The sequence below is a fragment of the Xiphias gladius genome, chromosome 1 (genome assembly GCF_016859285.1).
Source record: "Xiphias gladius isolate SHS-SW01 ecotype Sanya breed wild chromosome 1, ASM1685928v1, whole genome shotgun sequence".
Lineage (NCBI taxonomy): Eukaryota > Metazoa > Chordata > Actinopteri > Istiophoriformes > Xiphiidae > Xiphias > Xiphias gladius.
In genome coordinates this window covers 25,666,001-25,693,689 of record NC_053400.1, presented here as the reverse complement: position 1 = coordinate 25,693,689, position 27,689 = coordinate 25,666,001, and the positions used below count along the sequence as shown (strand labels likewise).

Below are 27,689 nucleotides of genomic sequence, written 5' to 3'. Positions count from 1 at the left end.
TGCCCGAGGCAAATCCGACTGTAGTTTCCGCCATTCAACGCCCAGTCATCGTCGTTTTAAATCGGAATGCTGAGAGCGTGTTGCTGACAGAGTGCTCCTCTCCCTACAGGAGATTGATGGCAAGGCTCTGATGCTGCTGCGCAGTGATGTCATTATGAAGTACATGGGACTGAAGCTGGGCCCAGCGCTCAAACTCTGTCATCACATCGAAAAGCTGAAACAGACCAAACAATAGAGGACAAGGACACTCTCTTTTCTCACCGGCAACCAAACACACACAAACATGCATTATTCTACAGGGATGTAGTGTAAATCCACCTTAACCAGGGTCGTAGCCACCACCGAGGACACCGAGCTCATGTCCTCTGTACTTCCTGCGAATTTGAGGATTTTAGTAACCTGCAGGGGGTATTTTATGAGCTGATTTGACTATTTTAAAACCAGCAAATAAATAAATTGGTGAAGGTTTCAGCATTTTCCTCAGAATTTTCCTCCTGGCAGTGTGGAGAAAACTTTGAAACAGCATTTAGACCTCAGATCTTTTGAAATAAAATTTACATAAAGTATAATTAAACAGTTAAATTAAAAAAGAAAATATGAAAAATTCACGTAATTACTACAGCCCTGAGCTGAACACTTTTATTTTTTTAATTAACACACCACAGTTTACTTACACATTAAAACAGGTACACAGTACATGAATTCATAATGTCCATATGTGTAAGTAGTATCAGATATCTGAGCATAATTATGATTTTTGTTCATGTTAGTGTTTTTGGTTGTTTGTTTTTTTTGCCTCATTATGAACTGGAGGCAGTAATTTATCAATTAAGTTACCTCTACATTGCCACTTTTACACACACATAAGCTGTAAGTTTTGCAGCTGTCTCCTCAGATGTCTGACTGTTAAAAGTATTTTTTTTTTTTCCCTGGTCAGAATTTCAGGATGGACGCTCTGCACTCCAGATTGGGAAAGTTAGTTCAGGTACTGGCAGTGAACGTCTCACTGCATCATTTTTAACAATGCAATAAAAGTTTCTGAATGATTCTGTCTGTTACAGACTGTCAAATTTCGTTTATGCAAGCCAGAGAATGTATGCAGTCACGAGCATTATTACGAACTGGTACTGAACAACAGGAATGCTCAATTACTGTATGTGAATGAGAAATGTTCAAGGGTTTCTTTCCAAAATGATGGAGGAGACGTATTGTTCCCTGAAGTCAGTCATTGCATAAGTGATTCCTGTCCTCAAACAATTCAGTTGTTATTGACAAAGATCATAAATTAAATTTGGCAGAGTGGGTACCAATTGTATTTAATTGGTGGACATTTTACTTTGGAAGAAAACCTTTCATCGGGTGTAATTCTGCAGCGCAGGCCGTAGATGTAGAAAATCTGAAGAGTTTTCTCTCTTTTATTTGTGTCTGTTTCGTGTGCTGGACAACAGTCAAGCTGGACGTTTTCAGCTTGAGCACTGATGTGGCTACATGATTGTATTATGCTCTGACAGTCTCTCTCTTTCTCTCTCTCACACACACACACACACACACACACACACACACACACACACACACACACACACACACACACACACGGGACGTACACATAAAATGACTGGAATACTGTAAGTGTTTTGACTTTAAAATAAAGGCAAGGTCTGACAGGTTTTAGTGCTGTACAGAAAGTTAAAGTGCTCCTGAAAGAGTAAATGATGGAAAAACAGTTTTGTATAAAATCAAGCCAAAAGGTTGTTTTTTGATATCATTTTGTACTGTAACAAAGTGTATCAACCTGTATCAAGCGTAAGTGTAATCAAATTGTTTTTCTGCCTGAAATAGTTTTTGTGTGCACCATCAAATAACTACTTACAGGACGATGTTGTGTCTGAGTAATTATTCACGTCTCAAAGTATTTATCTGTTTTTGATGGCAGAACTACTAATTTTCTGAACATTTCAGAACCATTTTCAAACCAAATCATGTCTGTTGTAGCTGCATTTCACACTGTTGCTCTCCTGTAGTGGTAACAAGTCGATACTTGAAACCATCTTGCTTTAATGTGAAACTCAGGTTTTGGTAGGGGTTGTTTCTTAGAATATGTTTTACATCATTAGCATTTTGTGTTCATTACTACAACAAAGAGGGACTGCACAATAATCAATTATGTATATTTTCTATGTCATCTATCGATTCTCAGCATTTCATGTGTATATATACAACTTTTTACTGTAAGTTCAACAAAAAAATGTTTGTTAAATATGTTTGATATGCATTCACACAATTAAACATTTGTTTACATCATCTTAGTGTTTGAGACCTAAGCACAAGGCAAACATGGCAGCTACTACAAGTGTTTTAAAAGGATTGTCCGTGGGTTCCCAGCCTTTTTGATTTGTGACCCCTTAAAACAAAGGAATGTACTTGTAACCAATCATAGTGGTTGGTTGTATATGTTTATGACTTATGACGAAATAGTTTATTTACTCGTCTTATTCTTAGGGGCCAGAAGAGAAAAAAATTCCAGTCATTCATGGGAAAATAGCAAAGTTTAGAAGGAAGTCTGAAGAAAGAATAGAATTGTGTGTAGCATAAAAGGATTTTTCTGCTCCCCTCTTGTTAACCATCTCGTGACCCCTTAGGGGGTCCCCGCCCCCAGGTTGTGAACCAGCGGCCTAGTCATTTGAATCGTTTCCAACAGTGAAAAACATGGGGTACATGGAGAGAAAAAAAAAGATGGGTATAGGGGGTAAAAGAAATTAATACATAAATGCAAAAAAAACCAAAACAAAACATTCAAGAGCACCAGCAGAACTTAATGTCTTTTCAGTTTTGGTGGGTTGTGTGTGTGCGTTTGTGCGTGTCAGTCTGGGGTGGATAATGGGGGTAGGGGGTCAAAGGATCATAGATGTCTTATTTAAAGAAAGTATCAGTCCAAAAGGAATCATTGTTCAAAAGATCAGCCAGTTCAAATAGCTAACCCGCAGCCTCATCACGACTCCTCTCGCAGACTCTTCGGGAGTATTTGTTTTCTGGTTCTGAAGCTAGCTACGATCCCGACATAGTGGTCCTTGTTGTAGGGTCTACTGCCCCACCACATGCTCACAACTATTTATGAATAAAGTAGCATTTACTGAAGATAAATCTGAGACATTTTCTCGTGGTCAGGGAGATCATAAATAGGCTATGGCTGGTATCCAGTGGTGGATTAAGTACTGGATTAATCAAACACCTTTTTAACGTTGCAGCTGATAAAGCTAGGGGGTAATTTGAATTATTTTAGATACTCATGGGTAGCTTTTTAAACATCTCTCAGTTAAGTCTTATCTTAACCAGTAATAATACATAATAACTTGTTGATTATGTTTTGTATTATATTTATGAATCTGCGAAGTAACTCCGCAGTTATCGAATAAATGTAGTGGAGTATGAAGCAGCAGAAAAGGGAAACGCTCAAGTAAAGTACCAGTGCCCCAAAACTAAGGTGACCAGATTTCGGAAATGTAAACCGGGGACATTTCCAGTTCGGCGGTCGGCAAACCATTAAAATATCCAACGTTTTTATGTATGAAATAAAAAAAAAAGGGCGCAGTTCCGGTTCCACGTACTTTGACCGTGGTAACTGTAGTACTGTAATAAACTATAGTCAAGGCCGACCGATAAGATTGGGTACTAAGTAACTTTGCGGAGCGTTTCAGAAAATCATACAGTCGCCTGCCATGGTGGGTGAAGCTATAGTAAACCGTGGAACACTCAATGAAAAAAAAAAAAGGTCTTTAATAATAAATAGTACACACTGGTAAAATACACTGGTTAACAGATTCACTTTGCTCGTCTCATGTAGCTTATTGTTTAGAATAAAAAATTGGGAGGCTCTGTAATCATTTCTTTACCTTTCCTCCTCTATCTCCTTCACTCTTCTTCCAATCCGGTCCTTCTACAGTGATTACAAGAAAAAAAATAAAATAAATAAAACAAGTTACGGGGGCTGCCTACAATAGCCCGCGACAAATGCCAAACAAATAGCAAGTCAAGGTTGAATTAAAAAAGTAATTCACTATGATTGTAGGTTGCATGTTAGCCTACATCCAAGTAGATTGTATGCCTACAGATCCGCTACCGATCACCTGGTAGTACGATTCTTAAATCCCGTAACCCCAGCCCCTGATCCTAACCCTGGGTTACCTCCTGTTTAAAAAAAAAAAAAGACGCTTGCGGTGATTTAGTGGGTTCACTTGACACCTCCCGGCGTCTGGTCGAGTTTTACGCCTCGGTTTTCTCTCAAACTCGGCGAGCAAGTGGTTCGCGGTAGAAGAAGAGCGACACGAAACTGCTAGAGCGCGCAGCCGGCCCCCTCTGGCGGCCAGAACGAGCACGACGCGAGACGAGACGTCTGCCCGACCGCCCCGCTGCCCGGTCTGTCCACGATTAACGGGGACGTTTCCGGGGACAGCGCCGGGCGGGAACGGGGCCACCGAAAAACGGGGACTGTCCCCGGAAAACGGGGACGTCTGGTCACCCAACAATCGTTGTACTCAAGAGCAGAACTTGAATAAATGTACACAGTCACTTTCCACCGGTGCCGTTATCGTATGATTTTGATGACGTTATCATTACCTCATAAATTCAAGAGCTATATGTCGTGACGTAAAAATATGAAGACTTGGCGGCAATAGGAACTAATGTCAGTAGTTGATGTAACAGTCGAGTTAGTTAAGTGGGGGCACCTGGAGTTTTTAAAAGAGGCTAGTTTCGGTCAGTTGTTGCCAAAGTAGGCAAGTTTGCGCCCGTCTGGGCTAATTAAAAAAAACCAAAAACAAAAACAACAATAAAATAATGGAGAGGTAGAAAGTGATTTTGCCGGCTGTTAAAATTTGAGCTAGTACACGAGACAAAGATACCGTGTGAAGTGGAAGGGACAGGTGCATGCAGGAGCATTGGCAGTTACGTGGAGTCAATGAAGGTAGGTCCCTAGAAAAAAAAACCCTGGGGCTCGACTGCTTCAACGTGTGTCCAAAAAAAAAAAAAAAAAAAAATCGGCCATAACTGGGCCACACCTGAACACACAGGAAGGGTGCACATATTTCTCAATTTCAGCCTGACTTACCCTTTCAGAGGATGCCGGTGGTTAGGACTAGGTTGTGCCCTGGGGCACAAAACACCCACTGGGTACTGTGAGTTTTAGAGGCGAACCGAGCTATCCATTATTGACCCCCGGAAGCTGTAATTTGACAGTGATAGTAATAATAATGATCTGAACTCAAGGTCCACCGAGTAGATTTTGCTTTCAACTGCACTTAAGCGGTCCTCCTTGGTGGGTGAAGTTTGCTCAGTTGTCAGTGAGGTAGTGCAGGTCCCTTATTTATCAAATGCTAAAAATAAACGTTTTGACAGAACTGAAAGATAAAAGTTAAAATCATTCAGTAACAATAATAGTAATAATACTGTTGTTTGCATTTGAACATTTTATAGGATGTTGCACCACATTTTCCTTTCTTTTTTGTGTGTGTGTGTTTTTCAAGGGTGCAGACAAACAGCAAGAATAAATCTGACATTGCTTTTATTTATAATCACTGTCAACACCTCTTCATTGTCTGCACCTGACAGTGTGGTGCTAAATTCTCCTTATTATGTGATTTCTCTGACGTACCTCCTCTACCAACAGCAGACTTTCTCGCAGCAGCATTTTACCTGCATAATCATGCATTACAAATATATCAGATTGTTGTTAATTTCCCATGTTAATCATCGTGGGAGATTTAAAGGTTTCACCAAATAAAATGAACTTTTGAAAAAATTCTAATTATATATTTTCTGGCAGAAGAAGATACCACAGAATAAATTCTGATTTCTTTTTTGTTTGTTTGTTTTTTATAATATACGGTCTGGCAGATGTCGGGTCAATCTATATCTCTGGCTATCCCTTCTCTGAGCATACATGTGATCACATTATGTAATAAACCGAGAATTCCTCTTCAAATTTACTTCTACACTTAGCTGGCGTAACTCAGAAAACATTTTTTTTACTCTAAGGTTGGTACTTTAGAGCATTTTTAAGTATAATTCTTAGAGGTTTGATAAGTATGGGCCCGAGCTGCCATCACATAACCTAAGAATGAAACTTCAGGGACAGAAGGAAGACCGCGAGATGCGGTTGAAAGCCCCTGGAAAAAGCTAGTACGTGGGCCTTTAGTTAAGATGTTTGCTCCTTAAAAATAATCTGACCAGTAGCTTCAGTTCAAGCAGTGCAAGGAGAAATTCTGTAGTTGAGACTGAAACTAGACAACATTAAAACACTTCCATCTAGTGGAGAGATTGTCTCAGTGCACCTGGTTCTGATTGGGAGGAAATGAAGTGTCACACAAACGGCGTTTCCGATTCAATGCAATCACATTTATTGGCTTTTTTTTCTATGCACAGTTAATAAGCAGCCTGATGAGCTGTTAAAATGAATTAGATATAGAATAATGGAATTTTCACAATGTTGTAACCCCCCCCAAAAAATAAATACAAGACTGAAGGTGTTGCACAGCTCCAAAATATACAAAGGCTTGGAAATAATCATGTAAACTTTGAAAAAAAAAAAAAAAAAAAAAAAAACCTTTTTTGTTTTTAATGTTTTATTGATTTATTTTACAAAAGAAAGAATTTGCAAGATTTTTTTCTTTAAAAACGTATTTACAAGTTTATACAAAAATACAAAAGTGATTCAAATCTGTTAAGTCCTTGCTAGTTTTAAACATGGAGCTTCTTTTAAATAGTTACACTTTGTCTCCAACTTCTGTATTTTTTTTCTGTTCTCTGTCACATATTTTAAAGTCTGTTTAGTGTTATTCCATACTGTACACCTTTGAAAAAAATATCAAGTGGTTGTTGTCGCACTTCCCTGTAGGGCAAAATTGTGTGCAGACATTGGAAAACAGGTTGCGAAAAAAAATCTATATCTGTCTAAGGTTATAGATTCTTTTTTTTAAATTTTATTTTACCAAGCGGCTGAGGACTGAGCTTTGAGAGGGCTAAAAGAGTGCTAAACTAGAGTTTGCATGGCAACCACAGTTTGTCTTTCTAGTCAGATTGTGTCAATCAGTCATCTATCCACTGCTTTTACAACTAAAGGAAACAGTCTTAAAGTACCTCTGTAGCATCACTGCCAGCACAGGTACAGTACGGAAAATTCACACTAAACAAATTGTCAAATAATAGGAGTATTTTTGTTTTTGAACTTTTAAATGGCATTTCACAGAGTCACTTTGCATTTTTCATATAATACTGTATCAACTCTACAGATTTGTTTGTTTTAATAATTCAGTAATAATGTTTTGCGGGAATCAAAAATTCTGTTATGAGTCAAAAGTAAAGACAATGACTTTCTGATCAGATCAAACTAGTTTTGGGGTCTATAAATGGATATTTTTTCCATTTCTGGTAGTTTGTATGTTTGTTTGTTTGTACATTTAATCCAAGGCGGTTTGTCCAGATGTGCATTTTAAACTGAATCAGCAGTTTCTCCTTGAAAATATTTCTCTCGTCCCCAAACTTTCACAGCTCCAGCAAGACTAGGACCCAGCACCTAAAGTGTTCAGATTCTCCCTCCCTACAGATTCAATATCATTTTCTTTTCAGTCTCTTATACGTATGATTGTCCAGTTAGTAGATTTACAGTACAAGATAAACCCCTGTTTGTGATCACGACTATACAGAACAGAATTAGCCAGACAGTTTGTACATCTATAGAACACAATATTGAACTTGACATTTGAATGGAAAATACAAAATCTTTTCTCGTGGTATGGAGACATCCCTCAGATAAAAATAATGATATGGTGGTATCTTTTTCTTTTCTTCGTTTTTTTTTCTTATTGCATGCGATAGAAAACACAACAAATAAAACAATGAGTAGGAACAAGTGCGCTTCAGCAATATGGGTATGATGAATGTAAAATTCTTATAATCAGTTCACAGCTTTGTACTCTCTCCATCTTACACAGTGTCAGTTCTGCAATTCAGATTCGCTGAGTATCAAACAGTTGTGTTTTTGTTATCTATCTATTTATCTATCTATCTATCTATAGCATTTACAATAAAACAGTAATATGCTTGCTGAGGTATTCACAGAATACAGTGAATGGTTTCTATTGAAGTACAGTCTCTGAATGTAAGAAGTATATGTGTTGTGTTTGCTGTTGTAGGCAGGTGAGAGTTCAAACTTTCAACCGATGATAGTTTGCTTCTGTAACACACTAGATACTATACATTTGTAATAATTATTGGAAGGATGAGAGACTTTACAGCATACTCTACATTGTAGTCATGCAATGGATGCATTGCTGACTTACAAATATCGGTGGTATGTAGTCTTTTCCTCCTCTTGTCTCCTCTCTATTAGATTTTGTGATGAAGTTAGAGGAGGGTAAGACAAAATGGCATACACCAGCCACTGGGTTGAGCTTTCACCTGTCTAATGCTACTGGGTCAGTGCAAATGAAGGAGAGGCAACAAGGAGAGGAGAACAGTGTACATTAAGATTCATGTGTAATGTCAGTGAATCGTGTTCTTCTTTGCTACACTTGATTCCCTATAAAATTTCTGCTTGTTGTTTTTATATAGATATGACTTTTTATATTCAGTACAAATATACATATGCAATTTCATTATAAGATATATTTTCTTTTCAAGGAATATTCTTGAAGAATCATGAAGTGCAAAAGCGAGGTTGGTTCTTGGAAAACTTTCCAAATTAACCTCTAGTCAAACCAATTGAGGACCTTCTAAAGCATTTTCACCGTCTGCACTCAATGGTATCATTAAAACTGCTTCGAAATGCACCTTTTCCACTTCAAGTCTGCACATAAAGACTGGCCAGCAGCTGGAAATGCTTCAATCAGTCTAAACATACTAGATTTAAGGTTGGGTTTAAATAAGTATGCGGTTGAATTCTGGTGGAAAATGGCACAGCTCCATGTATATATGCAGAGACTTATCAATGCCCTGCTTGCAACCACCTCTAGTAGAGAAAGGCCACTGTACGATTGTCCAATATTAGCCGGTATCTTTTAGAAATGGGCCCCATCAGGGCGCAAGCCCTTGCTCCTTCCTGTTGGACACGCAAATCCAAGACAAATCAATTTAGATCACTGGAAATGTGGTACAATGTCACATGTCACTAAAACCTTTCACAGTGAAAGATTAATTATTCTTATAATACAAAGGAACCACAAAAATGCCGACAGAAACCAGGATCCAGGGGATGTTTCCATATAGGGTCATGCAACATGGTGAACCTTTATCATCATGTTCTGAGGCATAATTTTACAAAAATACATGCATCATGTTATTTTTTGGATATAATTTATGTGAAGAAATATATGGTTGGCTCTGTGTGATATACTCTCTATGCCAGGTCTGCAGATGGAAATATATTAGATACGTTGGTGCTGTTTTGAGATGTTGTTAGTAACTTCCACAACGAAACAACCCTTGCTTGTTGCCAGGAATATTGAGTGTGGACTCTGGGAATTCAGGCCGATGCTTTGGGCACCAAAAGTTCAAAGAATATTAAATTTAATAAGAATTTTAAATTTTAATAAGAAAGCAGTTCCTCAGCTACACACACGCACTCAAACCATTCAAAACACAAGAAGTAGAAATATCAGTGGACGTTGCATGTGCTTATTCATGCACACACACATTGTCCATATTCCACAAAATGTCTTCTTATCATTATTTACCAAACATTTGGGACTGTTTTTTTTTGTTTGTTTTTTTTAAAAAGACAGTTCAATCAAAATAGGTCTTAAGTCTTGCTCTTTTAACTATGAGGGAGCTGTTCTTTTGATAATACAGTATTTAGATATATCCTCAAAATTTTCATAATCATCCATTTATGATTCAGTATCGCACAACACTCTGACACCCTTAAATAGAATAGTTGATCCAAAACTGGATGCATTTTAGCGAATACTAAATGCACCCCCCTTTTTTTTTTTTTTTTTTTAGATTTTGTGTGTCGCAAGAATTACACTACTGGCCTTGATGACACACCTATCCAGGATTAGAAAAGTAGAAGGGGCCATTTCAAATGTAGGACACAGCTAAGAATACAGGGCAACTCTCATCGGGTAGTTTTAGGATGATCTGTCGTCATGGGGGCTCCCATCTGAATTCTCTGTCTCTCCTTCGGAAATGGCTTGCATTGGGGCCGTGTAGAGGCGGCTGCGTGTACTGTAGCGACTGCTGTTGGCTACAGGGGGGATCCGAGAACGTCCCTGTCGAGATGCAGCTGACATAGGCAGGGTTTTGGGGGTGAAACTCTCAGAGTTGGCCCTGGGAAAAAGGCCTGGTATCTGGATTGGGTCCAGGCTAGAAATGGGGGGCTCTTGGGGTGTGGAGGAGGGCTCCTCAGGCTGTCTAATGGGCCCCTCCTGAAGGGACTCCCCTGGGATTTTTGGGGTGATAGGGCTCTTCAGAATCTCTGTAGCTGACATGCGGTAGCTGGAATCAGACCTACTACCTTTCTTCAGCAGTAGGAGTTTAAACTCCTCATTGGACGTGGTGGATTTCTTGGCGCTGCGGTAGATTGGCACAGGGGCTCGTTGTGACCCAGCAGCAGTGGCTAAGGTAGCTGGGATGTTCAGAGGAGGGGCTGGTGGGATTATGATGGTGGAGACATTGCCAGGGGTCACTGGTGCTGAAGGACAGAGACGAGACTTCACGTTTAAGTCTCCTGAATCTTTACGGCCCAGGACCTTTCTTTTGGATCTGAATGAGGAAATCACAGAATAGTCCTAATTAAGATTTAGACAATGGAAGATGCAGGATTGGACAAAATAACAAACATATAAGTAAAAAAACACTCTGAAATAGCTGGATCATCATTAAAATCTGATAAATAGCTATACATTGCATGCAGTACATAGACACTGTAGACAGAGAATCAAACAGATTCAACAGCAATGCAAAATTTACAGCACCTGTGTATCATGGCAAACAGGTCCTCGGTTGTACGGGTCTTGTTGGGTGATGTGATTATAATGTCATCATCCACTTTGGTGTCATCCGTCAGAGGGGAAAGCGAGTTATCACTGGGTGTGGAATCTGCAGCACACAACATCCCTATCACATGTCATCTGGTTGTCTGATCATTTAGTACAAAATCAGTGAAATAACCATCCTTTAAACCTTGCTCTCCATTTATGATTAAAAGTTACAACATGATTAATCAGCTATTGTTGCAGCTGTTGGCTCTTTTTTTTTACGTAAATACATAGTGGCATGTTACTGTGTTGTTTTTTTTTTCTGTAATTTTTACAAAGGAATACTACTTCTGCTAGTTGAACTTAGTTTAAGAGCTTACCTTTACTGAAGTAATCCTCTGTGTCGGGAGTGGTGGAGTCGTCTTTGCTCTCCTGTGGCTGCTGCTGATGGGCACTTCTGGTAGCACCTGATGTCATTTCCTCCTCTTCTTCCTGCTCTACTTGTCCTCCTTTCCTTGCATCGCTGATTAGGTAAGGATGCGATGTCTCCACTGTGGTACCAGGCACTTTAATTGGACTGGCCCAGGGCCCTGAGTCTGAGTGGGATCCCCCAGCAAACTCATACGCTGGGGGTGGAGGGTGGTCCGATCGCATGCCTCCTCTGGAACATGCAGCCCTCTGCGGCTCTTTCACTTGCTCTTCTTCTTCCTCCTCCTCATCTTCATCATCATCATCATCCTGGGAGAATGAGCGCTCCCCCAAAACCCTAAATTCAGAGTGTGCATGAGTTGAGTGTGTGAGCCCTCTGAACTCTGTGTGCGAGTGGATATGCGTGTGTAGATCCACAGGCGAAGGGTGGGGAGCACGTGGCACAGGCCGATGCAAAGGTGAGCTGTCTTCAGAAAGTTCTGATGATGGGTCTATCCGGGTTCTGAAAGCCGTCATAGCCCAGAAGGTTCCAGGTCCATAGCGGTCCTGTCTGAGCAGCAGGCTTTCATAGGATGGAGGCCCATCAGGGTGGCGACCAGGGGGAGGGGGTTGCGAGTGTTCAGGGGAGGAGGTGTGGTCATGAGCTGGGGGTCGGGGAGGTGGTCTACGAGGAGGGAGAGGCCTAGTATTAATAGGTGGTGGGGCCAGAGTAGAACTACTAGGAGGACATTTGGGTCTTGTAGTGGTCTCTAATCCACTTGCTGTTTCCTGGTCTGTAGTGGTAGCACTATCTGTAGATTGGCTAACAGAATGGAGCTGTACTGAACGAAGAGCAGATGGAGTTATCGCCAATAGATTGGAGCTGGTAATTGTTGAAGCAAAGTTTGAACTTGGCGGAAGGTTAGTATTTGATGTCTCAGGGGCCAACAACTTTGTTCCACTGGCTAACACATTTGCAACTCTGTGTTTGCTGTGGTGGAGTGTGTGCATGTGGTGCGTCCGGTGGGATAGTGTGTGTCTGACATAGCCACCATGAAGAACATTGAGATCAAGTTGGGAAGGTGGAGGTGGGAAGTCTGGGTCTCTCTTATAGCTAGATGAAATGGAAACTCCATCTCTGGGGAAGTGCTGCAGGGAAGAGAGAGAAGACTTCCTCTCGGGCACTTTGGGCTTTCTCTTGCCAGTTGAGGGAGACAGAGGTCCTGGGAAGAACGCTGCTGACGATGAGGGCAAGGTTGACGTTGGAGTCTCTGATTGGCTGGAATAGCCACTTGATGGTGAGGCCAGGCCGGCCAGCTTCTCAGGTGACCCAAGTTTGAAGTCTCCAGGTGGGAGAGGTGGACTAGTTGCCCGGGTCTCTGTGGCTTGGGCAAGGGCCTGGGTTTGGGTTTCTGTGGAGGAGGAAGAGCTGTCTGGTGACTTGATACACTCCATGACAGTAGTGCCTGTGGCTGTGCTTGAGTTGGACATAGACGTGTACTCACCATTGTTGGACTTCAGCTCAGTGTTGTGAAGCCACAGATCTGCATAGTCAGATTGCACAGCACCTTCATCCTTAAATGAGTGTGTATCTGCAGAGCTGAAAGACATGGGCTCTACTATGTCCACAGTTTCACCCAGTCCCATTCCCCATGTTCCCAAAGGCTCTGCCACTAGACAAGATGTCTGTAATGGTTCTGGAGCGCCTCCAAGCTCTAGCTCCAGTTCCAGCTTCATATCTGTGGAAGACAAGGTAAGCTCTTGTTCACTAACCGTCTTTGGTTGATCCTGATCTGCTTGTGTGTCCGTTCCAACATCAACACTACTACTGGTCTCCTTCAGCGAGGAAGTCCGTTTGGGCGGTGGTGGTTTGACTTTTGGTTTCCTCAGCGGACGACAGGTCCTCCCCAGGGTCATAGTACCTGCTCTGAAGTCAGTTGAGTGCTGGGGGTAAACTCCATGGGATAGTGGTGCTGCCACAGTGTTGGATTGACTACAGTCAGGTCCTGGTTCTGCATAGTTATACATATATCCTCTGTAACTCTGATTACAGTCCCCAAAATGCACAGAAGAGGAGTAAAAACCCTCTGAATCAGATGGGTAATGAGAGCCAGGCTCTTTTTCAGTGTTGCTGGTCTTGTTGTCACTAAAACAGGTTTGGTCTTCTAGACGTTGTTTGGAGCTGTACTCCTGGGCTAACCCATGGCTCCGGCTCAAGTTTTGGGTCTGGTCAGGGTCTTGGTCTGGATCAGTCTGGTCTTGATCTGGAGGATATGTCCACTCCCCCTCACTGGCCGTACTGACCCCTGCATCATCCAGCTGGTCTGTGGCTGAGGATGTGAACGAACTTGACCTGTGGCCCTGGCCCTGGGGTCTGAGGTCAGAGTGGTATGAGGGATCCAGGGAAAATCCCTCATCAATGGCATTGGGCACAGTGTTGAGTGACAGCTCTGAGTCGCAGTGGGATGAGCCTGTCAGCGGTGGAGAAGAGGGCGGGGGGATGGTTTCAGATGTCTGAGAGGGGCAGGTGGAGCTGGAACCACTCCAGTTCCCGCTCGATGACTGGTGGTCCTCCTTGTGGTCCACATGGCTGCCTAAGACTCCTGTTGTAGACACCGAGTGAATAGGGCTGCTGAAAGTATCTGAACTTGAGGAGATCTCACAGCTGCCCATGTCAGCTTTGCGGGGCAAACGAGAACGGCCCCTTTCCATCCAGCTATGCTCTGGGCTCCCTCCTCCTCCACCCCCTCTGTCTCTTTCCCCAGATCGCTGCAACCTTTTTAGGCTTCCAAGTTGCAGTGGCTCAGGAGCTGCCTGGTCATCTGTGCTCTCTTCCTCATCCTTCATCATCATCATCTTCATTCTTGGACTAGGGCCAGGTGGAATAAAGTCCTCTGCCTCATATGGTGACAACTCCTCATCGTCATCATCATCATCATAATTATCATCGTCATCCTCGTCACTGTCCATCAGACGTCCACCCTCTCGTGGGAGGCTACGAGAGCGCAAGCGTCCACCGTGGGCTGCAACACTGGTGTATGTGGAGTCTGACTGGTCACCCAGGGAAGAAATGTTGCCTGTTGAATGGGACAGAGAGGCAGGGATTCCCTGATGGCCACGTTGAGCTCTGATGCGCCTCCTGGAGGGGGCAGCTGTACCTGAAGATGGAAAGAAAGCAGAGAGAGAGGGGTATGGAGGGAGACATTTTTCAATTCAGGCAGATGTGGACCATATGGACTATACCAAGTTACTATAAATAAAAATTTGAATTCCAGATTGATGGATCCCGTTTAAGGCTGAAAGTAATAGCTTGATAATGGCGGCCTTTAGATGGTTATCCTGTTCAAACTTCGCAATGGCAGCTATCTGAGAAGGAGTAGATCCAAACATTATCCTGCAAATCATCGTAGCGATAACTGCAAAGTCAAACAATTTGTCATTTAACTTAGAGCAAGGAATGAAGCAAACTCCTCATCTTTGTGTATAGCACAAATATGGGAGCCTGAAAGATTAAAATGAGCTGCAATAAAGAACCAAATATACTTCTCCATTCTCATAAAACTTACATGCTATAAGGAAATCATCTGTCTGGCAGCCAGAGTCACGAGTGTGATGGAGGCGACCACTGACTGAGAGATCTTCCTGACAGAGAGAGAGTTGGTGCGGGTTGGCATGTACGATCACTGTGCGCTCTCTTGCTACGGGTGATTCATCTGAGTCTGAATGCAAAGAGACAAAGCATTTTGCATGTCTCAAATATCATGTACAAACATTTTCTCTAGAGCATATAGAGAAATACGAGGAAAAGCTACAGAATTAAGGCCCAGTAAAATAACCCTAAAGTTTCCATCAATGAGCAGGTGTGCTCTGTAACATACCCATGTCCTGATGTACTCTTTTGGGTATTCCTGTGATAGTCTTCCTCCTCCTCAGCTTCCTTCTCCTCTGAAGAACCGACTGGGAATGGACTAGAGAGCAACGAGCACTTGCTTCTCTGTCAAAACCAACTCCTGTAATAACAATACAGAGGCCATAGACCACATACAGTATATAAACTATTTAGTAAAGTAGAGGTTAAGAGTGCATACTATGTTTATTTCTAATAGTCCTATTATCTTGCTGCTCATTCCCACGTGGTCTAGTGGTTAGGATCCCTGGTTTTCATACAGGCAGTCTGTTTTTGATTCCTGATTGCTGTTTGGACACATGTCAGCACAGTTGCTTCACAGTTAGAAGGTTCCTGGTGTGATCCTCACCAGGGCTAACCTCACTCTTTCTTAACTTTCATGTCTTTTCTTCTTTATCTTACCTGTGACATTGATGGGGATGATGCAGGAGGAGATGGCGTGAGAATCGGCTGCTGTCTTCTGATCTGATGGCGGGAGATTTTCCTTGGACCAGTTCATCTGTTTATCCTGGGTCGAGGGAGCATGGAGGGCTGAGGCCTTGGCTCTGTGGCCTCCCAAGACCTCACCACCTTCGCCTTCCCCTGTCGAGGTAGCCTGGAAGAAGCCAGCAGCTACATTACATACTGTATATGGTAGGTACCGATACAGTCCTACAGTTCTAGTACATAAGTTACTTAGTTGGACAGACTGAAATAAATTTTTTATACCATTTATCTAACATCAGTATTTACAGTATGTAAGGACAAAAATAATCCCAAAGGTTGTGAAGAGAGAAGCTACCAAGAAGCAAATACAAAACGAACAACTGAACAACTAAAGTGATTGGAGGACAAACTGACAGTTAAAACAACACAAATGCTTGATACCTTTCTATTCCATGGTATGAAGATGCAACTTTCAATAGGGTGAAGTGAGTAAAAGCACTCAAACTATGAACATAATATACAACAAAAGAAAAACAAAAGACCAGATGACACGACATGAGTAATCCAAACGATTAAATTAATAATATATAAAAAGATTAAAGAAAAGTCAAAAGGTGAGGGATGAATGAGACAGACAGTAATGTTTAATTTCCAGTTTCCTCTCTGTAACAGTCTTATATCACTAAAATCTCGCATTGTCCTATTCTTCGCCTTATAGCCTAAAACCTTTTTGTTTTTATGTGTATTGATCTTTTTTTTTTTTTTTTTCAAATCTTGCCCTTGTTGACAATGTTTTTTAATAACTACATTAAGGAAAGTTAAGGTAAAATATTTGTCAGAATAAGTCTAGTATAGCTGATAGTTTACTATTCAAGCATCTTTCTTACCTTTCTTTGGATCTTCTGAATATCTGCTTCTCTCCCTGGCTTCTCCTGTGGCAGCAGGAAAACACACACATTCAAACAGTTATTGTTTAGAGTGCAGACACACTTAAGTAAACATGTTTTAATTTTTCTGACCATGTGTCAGTGAATTTTCTTACTTTTCTCTGTATGGTTTGGATCTCTGTTTCTCTCACGGTCCTCTCCTTTAGAAGATTCATAAAGACAGAAATGAAGGTAAAGTTAGTGTGGTTAAAAAAAGACAGGGTCTAAACAGAACATACCTAGATTGTATACTGATATACAGTAGAAGGTACCAATAAAACCACATAATAAAAGAGAAAAAAATGTTTATATCGGAATATTGAAACCTACAATCTACATGAAACCTCAGACACACAGCACTAGCTTTACACACAGGTGGATATAAGACAGATTGTACAGAAGGAACTTACATGTGACACATTAACAGACATACAGACAAATTTCTGTTTTACCTTCCTCGGTTGATAGTCTAACTCTTGCTCCCTCTCTGCTCTCTCTTGCTGCATGGCAACATCAGAATGAGATATCGTGTCAGTTTATTGTAACACATATTTAATAAGAGTTGTCAAATGGTACAAAAAATATTAAATTAAAAAACATCTGACTGAGAAAAATGGAAATGTGTTTCTCTGATGTTCTTCTGAATTCGACCTTAATGTCTTCCTCACTTTCCCATGCCTCAATCAAAATGCAAGTGTCCAGTGGTGACTGTGTTTAAAGTTAGCTTTGTTTACATGAGACTTTAGCAACTTGACCATATAGCTGATCCTTATCATGTAAGTCACATAAGCCCAGAATCTATTGGCCTACAAGTGTAAACGGCTTGATAAGAGATACAATCACATAATATAGTCTTAGTTCCTGCCATCTAAAGAAAACTATTTCTGCATAACTGACCCCTGATTGTTTGATTGGTTGGTGAGATATATTTCACTTGTGCACAGTGCGTCGTCCTTACCGCTCTTGCCAGGCGACTCCTCTGTTGCCGGCGAATGGTATGTGGTGAGGGGAAGGTGGGCATGGGGGGCGCCACCGAGATAGAGATGGTCACCCTGTTTCTTTCCCGACTTGTGGACTGCTGGCGCTGTTGTTCGTCTGTGAAACCCAAACACACACTTGAAAAGTCACAAGCCATGTCATTTGTACACAACATAATGCAACTGTGCAGACTGGATCAGCCTCTCTCACCTCGGTGCAGGGCTCTGAGACTGAGTTGAGCGTTTCGGTGCAGCTCCTCCAGACACGGAGGTCGGGTACAAGGATGAAACATGCTGTGTTGCTGGTGCCATGGAGCCTGATAGTGAACTGACAGCTTGCTCTCTATATCCAGGTTCGACACCGCTAAGATGAGAGGGGAGAGAGACAGAACATGTTAAAGCGAATTTCTTTGATGACTCTAGCTCAAAAGAGGGGACAACTGGTCTTTGCATCAACAAAGTTGTTTCTGTGTTATTTTGCAATGCAGCATTTTGACCAGAACACATATGTATATGTTCACAGGCCTGTATCTTAGGCTATGGCCTATTTAGACAAGTATGGTTCTGTATATACAGTATAGTAGCTGGTAACTTTGGCTTATGGGTGATTTTTGTTTGTGATTATCTAATTTAAGGAAAAGTGTTTTCTTGTGTGCGTAGGAACAGTATAGCGTACTTTTCTTTTACATGGGTATTTAACTGAGCTAGATCTTGCTGATCAAAACTTGCATCAATAGATACTTAAGAGATTGTAAAACTATGTAGACTTGTCAGAATACAAAGCTGATTTTGTCTTAGCCCTATTCCAAACTTCCAAACCCTTGAGTGATTTTAAACAGTGAAAGGGAACATAAGAACACTTTTCTTTTTTTTTAACCTTGTCATCTGACCAACTAGCAGACCTGGGGGCAAAAATGAGTTGTGGGCCCAGGCTGACCCCCATTCTTCCCGCTTTCTTTGCTTCCTTTTTATAGTCTGCTGCCTTCAAAAACCAATGGAGTATACAGAGCACGCAGAATATTACACATGGCAATTTCTATTTTTTCATAGAGCCCCAGAAACCAAAAAATACTTGTGTTGGAACACTGGCTGCCCTTAGGTACACTGAATGCCAGTTAGTTTGATTAAACATATAAGAAGACCCAGTATTAGGTTGCAACTTGAATAATAAAGGTGTTAAAGTTACATTTTGACATAAGACTCCTCCACAGGACAGGGCCTCATGTTAAGGAAATGATGCAGTTTCCACCTCGAGGCCTTTTGTTGATACTGTATGTTGCAGTGCTTACATATTCCCAAACAAAACTACAATTAATCAGATTACCACGAACCATTAACATATTCATAACTTGCAGCTTTGGGGCCTGTGGGTGTCTGGGACTGTGATGTAGTTGCTGAGTTGGTAATCCAGCCTTGTTTAGGCCATTATATAAAATATTAATTATTCTTTTGAAAAAAAATGAGTATTATAGTAGTTCTAGAAAAAAATACAATAAGATGTTATTGTCGCTTTAAGACAGGGTTCTTAAGATAGAACATTTGTATGCCAGCTCTCAGTGCCTGCTCCACCAGCATCAGAGAGAAAACAGCACTGAGAGAAAACTGCAATAAGCTGAGATCCAGGTCAGGTTTTACAATTTACCACCAACAGGCAGAGGCCGCACATTAAAGCCGCGACACGTATGAAAATACACAAAATAAAGGAAAATAATATTATGAATTGATATCAAAAAAATCTATTGAGAAACATCGCTGTGAAGAATCACAATCCTCGGTCTTTCTGGGTTGCACACTAAAATATGAGACAAGGCCATGACCTGCCAGCAGGTGGCAGTTAAACCCATCTCACCCTTGCAACTCTGCATAAACCAGCAGACAACTTTAAATTTCTCAAGGTCCTCCATTTCCTTTGCCATTATTGTCACAATTTATTATTATGGGAAACACAAAAACCCTACTATCATGAATGATGTACAACTGAGAATCTCTAACTCTCCTTTCCGAAGATTAATACGGTTAATTATCAAAGAGAGAGGACTGTTATTATCCATCTCTCTTATCTGCTCTCAGAGCCCCTTTAGCTTTATTATGAATCTTATTTCTGCTCTTTTAACTGTGAATTCAAAATTCAGTTGTGTCCTTGAAAGCCGCACTGTACATCAGTAGCCAGGCAACCTTTCATTGCTCATCAAGGCTCGTATTTGCCTGAAATTAAATCAGCGAGCTCACATCAGCAGCATTCGGCCGATTTAAACTACAAGATTAAAGAAGCACAGTGGGCCAGCTTATTCACCCTAAATACTACACAGCTCTCTGCTCTAAAGGCTTTCACACACGGATCAACATCTTCTGTCTTTAACATTCATGAAGATAATAATTATAACATAGAACCAAAAGGCTCTGCAGCTATACAAACTCACTTTACAGATGAAATTGATTTGAATTGTAGTAAAAGGAAAACAGTGACAGGCAAATTTGTTTTAAGAGGAATTGAGAGAAATTAAAGATAAATTTTACCATAATGGCGTTCGTCACTTTGGGCATTATTTTTGCTTTCTCAAAAAGTTGAAATGATAGGATGCTAAACTAAATTCTGGGAGATCTGCAAAATCTGCTAAAAATTCCTGTATGCTAGTGGTAATTTCCACTAATAAAGTGGAAAAAAGGAAGGACAGAGAAGTAGAATATTGGAACAAAGGTGTTTCTTTGAGAACAATCTGTAGAGGGTGCTGACCTAGTTGTTGTGGCACAGTTAAAATAGTGTATTTGTTACTGTGGCTTTACTTCCTGCCAGCCCACTTGTTTCCCTGATCTTTCTTCTCATTGTCCCTTCCGTCTCTTCCTATTTTGTATTCTGTTTTTCTTGCTCTCTCGCTAATGCTATGAAGGCGTCCTCTCACCATGATCATTAAAATGGGCTTTTGTTACGACTGCATTTACTCAGCAGCATGCTCCCTGCTGTTTTATTCTGTATATCATAAAAAGATTCACAGAAAAGATGATTTCATCACTTAAAGATCCCCTCCAGACATGTTTTAAGACATGTAAAAATATTCTACTTTGAATAATAATTTGTGTCTGATATGTTTCCACAAAAAAGTTCAATCAACGGGTTAAAAATTCCTAAAATCACATCTACTTTCCCCTCTTTGAAAAATCCAGAATATATTAATATGCAAATATTGTTTATTTAAAAAATAATCGCTGGACACAAATTGTTTCCTGAATCACTGAAAAATCTTTTCTTAGTGCTTGTGCACTGGAGGTTTCACATCACATTTGTGTAATTTGCATATTTGACAACTTTTAGCTTCCAAACTAGTTGTTGCTAATGTCGAAAATCATGCCCATACCTGTTTTAAGCTCAAATTTAAGGTGAGCACACGGAAAATTTGGCAGAGAAGCCATAAATTTAGAGTATCAAACTCCGCACATAAATCATTCTGCACACTGAAGCTCAAACATCCATGTGAAGTAGCAATAAGCCAAGCCAAATTTTGAGCCAAGGAGAACATGAACATACACCTGAGGTAAAAGAATATTGTAGAATACCTGCATAGCAATCAAAACATCTGCAAAGTTCCATCAGATTTAGCTTTAAAGTCCATTGCCAGGCTTCAGAAACAACTTCACTAAACAAATGTAAAAAATTAGTATGAAACACTGGACTGGTCCACACAGATTGTATCAGTGTTTCCCTCTTGAGCATTTGGTCCGTTACTTTGATAACCTTCCCTGTGGCGGCAACTCACACGGCTCCAAAAAGACTCAGCAAAACATGAACAATGCAGTGCTGAATTCAAAGTTACCACACAAATAATTTCCAAAAATACTTCCCAAAAAGTGGTAAGCCGCATGTAACGAAACCAAAATCAGAGTTTCATTTCTCTTCCCTACCTGCATTGTCCCGCTCCTGGCTCACTCTTATTGTCCTGGACTACTTCATCCGCATTTGATTGGAATGAGGCTTATGCTGGGACTTACCCATCGCTAACATCCAGGTCCAGCTAGGATATGACTGAGCACACAAACACACTCATCTAATGCACACTCTGTCTGTTTTGCTCTCTTTCTGTCTTTTACCCATCATCCCTATCCTCCTCACTTTATTCATTCGTCTCCGTTTCCACTCATCCTGAAACCTGCAGGTGCAGTGTCTGTAAACTTGCACTATCATCACCAAGACTTGCAGATCTGATTCACATGAGTTTTTAGATTCATGTTAACAATAGATTGCTACACTAGGAACAGAAAATAAAATTCTGTCTCTATTTTTAACACAACAAAATTTGCAATACATACTACGTAAAAAAAGAAAAAGAAAAGAGTGACCAGCAGAATTGCTGAGCGATATGAATGAGAGGAGAGACGGTGAGAAACAAACGGATGGATGGATAAGGAAAAAGGAAGAATTTTATTATATATCAACGAGCTAGAATCTACAGTATGTTGTGGTAGCCTTTGGAACAGCCTCGACCCACACCTTTCTGATGTGTCCGACAATTTCTGTATCTTTCAGAAACCGTCAATCCAATGCCTACGTCTGGATGTAGTAGGTGTTGTTTGAATTTCTGTCTCAGCTCTCATTTTTCTTTCTTCACACAGCTACTGTATTTCCGTCGCATTTCATGTGAACAACTGAGTGCAATACTATGAGTGTCTCACAGGAGAGACTGTCTGAAAATGTACGCCGTTTTCTCTATATTTAAACTAATTTCACATTGCACTTCTCTCTAGGACAGCCGGCTTTTCACCTTTGCCTTTGAGTGGGGCCGTTTGAAACAACTATAAACACCTATGCCCTCTGATGGCATTAGACTACATGTGGTACAAGCTTGTTCTTTTATAGTATACCCTGAGTATAAGGGAAGGAAGGTGTGTTCAAACTGTCATGGGGCACCGCTACTCAACCTAACTGGGGAAAGCCTTTGCCAAGGTTGCCAAAACACCAGATTATCGAACTAAACCAGGGACCTAAAACTAGACCTAGTGCTGCTAACAGGAAGCCGATTCTCAGCACACATAAGCCCAAGTCTAAAGGTGTAAACTTGGTCCTTCAGTGCCCGAACACAGCCTAATGCCGAGAGCTGCGATCGGCCTGACTCAGCTGACCATCTAAACAACAGCAACTCCAAGGACCTTTGTGGTGAACTGCTGCTTTTTTGCACTAAGGGGGGCTGGTGGACATGGTTTAGGCACCTGGAAAGGATGTCTCTCTCTCCCCATTGCAGCTGTTCAGTGCATGCAGGATCGGTGGGGGATCAGTAACTAGGAGGTAGTAGCGCTTGGGGATTCCCCAAGGGGGCTTCTATGGAAAAGAACATTTTGGCTGCCTTGATTGCTGATAGATGGACAGATGGATTAATAAATAGACAGAGGGACTCACTGTGGGCAGTGAGTTTCAAGATTTACTGTACACCTCAGCCTTTATGAGCTGCAGAATTGTGTAACTATGATAGTGGTCAGGTGGTTATGTTGATCAATCTGACCCTAGATGCACAAGCCTAGAAAAATTAACTGGTAACATATCATGGCAGCGGAAAACATGTTGCCAAATAGAGCTTCTTTGCAACAAATAAGCTTCACAAACTCTTTGACCGTGACAGAACACACTGTCATTGACAGAACAATCTGACTGGGATCAGTCACTCACCAGGCCTTCAAGTATTTTTCTGCTTAAGCACTGCAAAATCAGGAAAGCCTGATGGGCTAAAATCTGTTAAATTTTATGTGGTGAGCTGTCAGGAGAGTCATCTGAACAAACAACTGACTACCTGTCATTGTCAATGCAAAGGTATTTTTAACACAAACTTTTAGGGAAGAAGACAAGAAATAGAAAGGAGACGGAGAATATGAACTACCTAACAATGACTAGAAGATTCTGTAATTATGTGCTTACGTGAACGCAGAAAAATTGAATTACGGTATGAGATTAAGTAGCAGACCAGGCCAGTGAACAGCTCCGGCCCTTTTGTTATGCTCAGAAGACACACTATAGTGTTAAAAAAGAGCTGTGCCAATAAAGTATATATAAAAAATAAAAAAAAACAACAACAAAAAAACCCCCCATCACAGCCAGAGACAATCATCCACGACATTTGCAGAGAAAACACTGGCTCTCCATATGTCACTGCTTTAATATTGCTCTCTGGCATAGCTATATCATTTTTGTATCCTTCTCTCTGGCTCGCACGCTCGCTCTCTCTCCCTGGTCCAGATGTGAGTGAATGTAAGTCGTTAGTAGAGAATGTGTTAGGGTGTATCTGGGTCAGGCAGCACACTCCCTATGGCAATAGCTGCAGAATCTTGTCATAGTAGACAGCTGTTATATAAGAAACACTAGCCGCCCAGTTCTGCAGAGGAAAAACCTTGCACTGTTATTGGACCTACAGTGGCTGAGCAGTCACACCACACACCACCTCGTCTCATCAGCGGTGGTAATATATATATATATATATTTTTTAAATTGATATCAGCAGTTTGTTTCAGCCACAGCGTTTAAACTGTTACAAGTTTTGCAGGACTTAAATTTCCAAGAATAATAGTTTTACATTAACTCCCCACTGCCTACATTGTGGAACACAGCAGATGACAAAATACATCATAATTAAAGCTTGTCAAGATTTTTCAAGTTAACCTCTACCTATTCCACACTGTCTGACAGTGGCATTTATACATTTATATTCTGTATCAACTTGTTAACTGTTCATTGAAGCTATACATATGACGATTATAGGTATGCAACTAACAATTTATTCCATGGTCGATGAATCTACTGATTACTTTCTCGATTAACTGATCACTCGTTTGGTCAATAACGTGGCACAAAATAGTGAAAAAAGCACATCACAAGTTCCCAGGATACAAGACTAAGTATTCAGGTGTCTTTGGCAGACCGACAGTCCAAAACCCAAATAGATTCAGTCTACGATTAGAAGACTAAGAAAACCGGAAAATATGCTCATGAGAGGGTGTAGCCAGTAAATTCTTGCCATTTTTGCTTAAAACATTACAAAACCATTAATCAGTTATAAAAATTGTACATAAATGGTACTTATGGGTTAATTGACTAATCATTTCAGTTTTAGATGTATACAATGTGAAATGAAATATTCAAATGAGATGGTTTTTTTTTAATGGATGCGTTGTTTCATCAAATGATATTCTACATGATGTGTATCCTTTTCTACAAAGTTTTCTAAAATTCAGGCTCCCATAGTTGATGTCTTTGGAAACTTTGGGACTGGGTTGAACACTTTTCATCACACACAATTTAAGTCATAATGAAGCAAACTCATGCACACAACATACAGTGATTTAACAGTGAGTATCTAGCTACAATAGCAATCAAAAGGAATTTAACAACATAAACAATGATAACTGGTTTTAAGGAACAAATTGATACAGTTAGAGACAGTACCTTTTGATCGCACAGGGACGCATCCTAAACCGAGACAAGCCAAAGCCATGGTCGGCAGCTGTCCACACTCTCTTCTTCTTTTCCTCTTTTTTGTCTTTTTCTGTCGCTCCTACCTGTCTCCCTCAGACTCCTTGTCATCTGTCTCTCAATAACGGCACCTTATTTACTGCTGCCGACCTTTCTAATATATTCCAAGTCCAAGTGCAAGTCCAACATCCCAGACTAGCAACATCTGCAGACACAGACCCTCCCCCTCCACCTCCTCTCTCACCCACCTGCTGTCCCCGCTCTCTCCTCACTTCAACTGAGCCAACACTGTCACTGAAAAGAAATATTTCTTATGTGTCCACAGGGATATGTGGACACTTCACTTTGGCCTAGCCTCGAGCTACATCGCACTCACGAGGATTGATGAACCTCAGATCAAACTCAAACACTCCTCTGTCCCATCTCTGTCGTCTCTGATTCACCCCTGTCCGCTGGTGTCAGATGGTAGGATCCCGCCTGGGCATGGCCTGTCCCTGACCGTAATCTCTTTATGATGCAGTAATGTGTGTGTGTGTGTGTGTGTGTGTGTGTGTGTGTGTGTGTGTGTGTGTGTGTGGGGGTGGGGGAGTCAGCCACAAAGTATTAATGTATTAATCCACCACATGCTGGGAATACTGTATGTATCACGTGCTCAATCCTTCTATTGCTGCCGCCAAAGATTGATGATCTAAGAGTGTGTTTGTGCGAGTGTGTGTGTGAGAGAACACCGGACTTCGGGCTGGTATAAAAGCATACATTTTTACAGTCAAATGATTGATAAACGTTACAGCACTGACGCAGAAATCTGAAATTTTAGGCCATAAATTGAAAACATGAAAGCGAATAAAATCTTGATATCACCCAGTGTCCGCCTCAAGGAAACTTTCTCTTTGTCTACACTGACTCTGAGGAGTCAACATCCCCATGCGGTTGCAAAATAAACAGCATGATGCACGCACACAAACAGAGACAGAGAGAGTATATGAGCACCCTGCCTGGTAATCTGCTGTAATCTGGAGCTCTGGCAGTTCACTCACTTTGGAGTAGCGCTGGCAGTGTGCTCGAGTAGCTTTCATCCTCCCACCGTGGCCAGGAACAACACAGACCCCAAAAATATCTCAACACACATGCGAACCCACCACGTGCTCGCACACGCTTTGCCGCGGTGGTCAACATCAGCACAAACAGAGGAGTTCGTGAATATTAAATGGACGGATGTTTCATGTGGTTGGCCCCAGTTATTAGTTAGTTACAGCAGATTTCCTAAACAGCACTGCTGGGAGGCCTTTAATAGCTTGTTGTCCCTGGGGTCGTTTGTCAGTGGTGGTACTGAGTGATCTACGAAACATCAGAGCAGGATCACAGACCTTTCCACGGCATATGAGCCACATCGTAACCCGATCTTCTTGGATAGGGCCCTAGTGGCTTGTCCTGCCTGAGGAGCTTAGGCCAAATCACTTAATCAGTATCAGCTTTTAAGTCACTTAAAACACACTTTTACAGACTTGCTTTTATGTAGAGATCACGCTCAGTTGTTGTTTTAAATTTCAGATTGATTTCTCTTGGTTTGGTGCTTATGAACCATGACAGAAGTAATGTTGATGATAAATAAATATTTATAAAATACTAATATTTCTATAACCTTTGGTGTCTCTCTATATTTGTCTCTCTACGGCTGTCTCTATCCTCCTTCCTCACAAAATGAATAAATCATGCTACCCCCATTCCTGCTTCCCATCCCTCTTTTCACAGCTGCACACCTGCACTATTGTTTAGCCTCCCTCCTCCTCAATCCCTCTGTTCTGCCCCTTTGACCTGCACAACGTTCATGTTATAACAAGTGTGTGCACATTTCCATAAGGGTTTGAGGCCCATCTGAATAGGCTCGTCGAGAAGAGTGACAGTGTTTGACAGTAAAGCCAAAAGTCTTATTTATAGCACACACCACGTCACAGTAAGCTAGACAAGCCAGAGAAAATATCAACAACATAACAGCAGGTTAAATGTTCAAGGGATTATTTCCTGGCTCTGCACACACTGTTTACCCAATATTAACAGACTCCACTGAAAGTTCTCATGTGCTGCCCCTTAGTGGCACAGCATGAACACTACACAGAGTCAGAGTGTGTCTTGACCGAAAGCCACGTCAGTGAAATGCGTGGTGGATTTGCGATTGCTGATTCTATACGTTAAGACTGAATGATTTTACCAAAGGGCTGATCCAACTGAAAAACAAATCAGCCAAAGTGTGCATACTGCACAGCTGCACATACATCTTAATGGTGAAAATAAGGTCACTATTCTGTAAAACAAAACATTTTCTCAGTTAATATCTGGGAACCACTGTGATACAGTTGTACTAGATTGCTACACAGCTAATCTCTATTTTGCTTCAAAGGAATACTTCAACATTTTTGGGAAATATTCATTTTGTTTTTGAAAATGAAGTTGGATGAGACAGTTGATATTGCTCTCATGTCTGTCAAGTTATGTGCTAACACCTCTAAAACTCATAACATAAGTTAATTAGTGAGCTTTAGAGTTGCTGGTGGGTGGATTTTGGTGCCTTTGGACAGAGCCAGGCTAGCTGTTTCTCTCTGTTTCCAGTCTTTATGCTAAGCTAAGATA

At 41.1% G+C, this 27,689-nt stretch overlaps 3 protein-coding genes across 3 annotated transcripts in view; 2 read left to right on the top strand and 1 right to left on the bottom strand.

The window, feature by feature from the left end:
- scml2 (Scm polycomb group protein like 2) overlaps positions 1 to 2,261 on the top strand; it is a 28,863-nt gene extending 26,602 nt beyond the window's left edge. The window contains exon 14 of the mRNA XM_040123624.1: positions 110 to 2,261. Coding sequence (XP_039979558.1) covers positions 110 to 235 — 126 coding nt within the window. The 3' untranslated portion in view covers positions 236 to 2,261. The remainder of the gene's footprint in view (positions 1 to 109) is intronic.
- A 2,404-nt stretch (positions 2,262 to 4,665) lies between these two features.
- ace2 (angiotensin I converting enzyme 2) overlaps positions 4,666 to 27,689 on the top strand; it is a 66,076-nt gene continuing 43,052 nt past the window's right edge. The window contains exons 1-2 of the mRNA XM_040136014.1: positions 4,666 to 4,960; positions 15,714 to 15,918. The gene's annotated coding sequence lies outside the window, so the exon portion shown is untranslated. The remainder of the gene's footprint in view (positions 4,961 to 15,713; positions 15,919 to 27,689) is intronic.
- The window catches only part of nhsb (Nance-Horan syndrome b (congenital cataracts and dental anomalies)), a 44,729-nt gene continuing 27,161 nt past the window's right edge, over positions 10,122 to 27,689 (bottom strand). The window contains exons 2-13 of the mRNA XM_040136001.1: positions 17,826 to 17,978; positions 17,596 to 17,732; positions 17,090 to 17,137; positions 16,754 to 16,798; positions 16,599 to 16,643; positions 16,140 to 16,215; positions 15,688 to 15,867; positions 15,257 to 15,388; positions 14,945 to 15,097; positions 11,351 to 14,536; positions 10,968 to 11,091; positions 10,122 to 10,755 (exon numbers count right to left, since the gene is read on the bottom strand). Of these exons, the coding sequence (XP_039991935.1) occupies positions 10,122 to 10,755; positions 10,968 to 11,091; positions 11,351 to 14,536; positions 14,945 to 15,097; positions 15,257 to 15,388; positions 15,688 to 15,867; positions 16,140 to 16,215; positions 16,599 to 16,643; positions 16,754 to 16,798; positions 17,090 to 17,137; positions 17,596 to 17,732; positions 17,826 to 17,978 (4,913 nt within the window). The remainder of the gene's footprint in view (positions 10,756 to 10,967; positions 11,092 to 11,350; positions 14,537 to 14,944; positions 15,098 to 15,256; positions 15,389 to 15,687; positions 15,868 to 16,139; positions 16,216 to 16,598; positions 16,644 to 16,753; positions 16,799 to 17,089; positions 17,138 to 17,595; positions 17,733 to 17,825; positions 17,979 to 27,689) is intronic.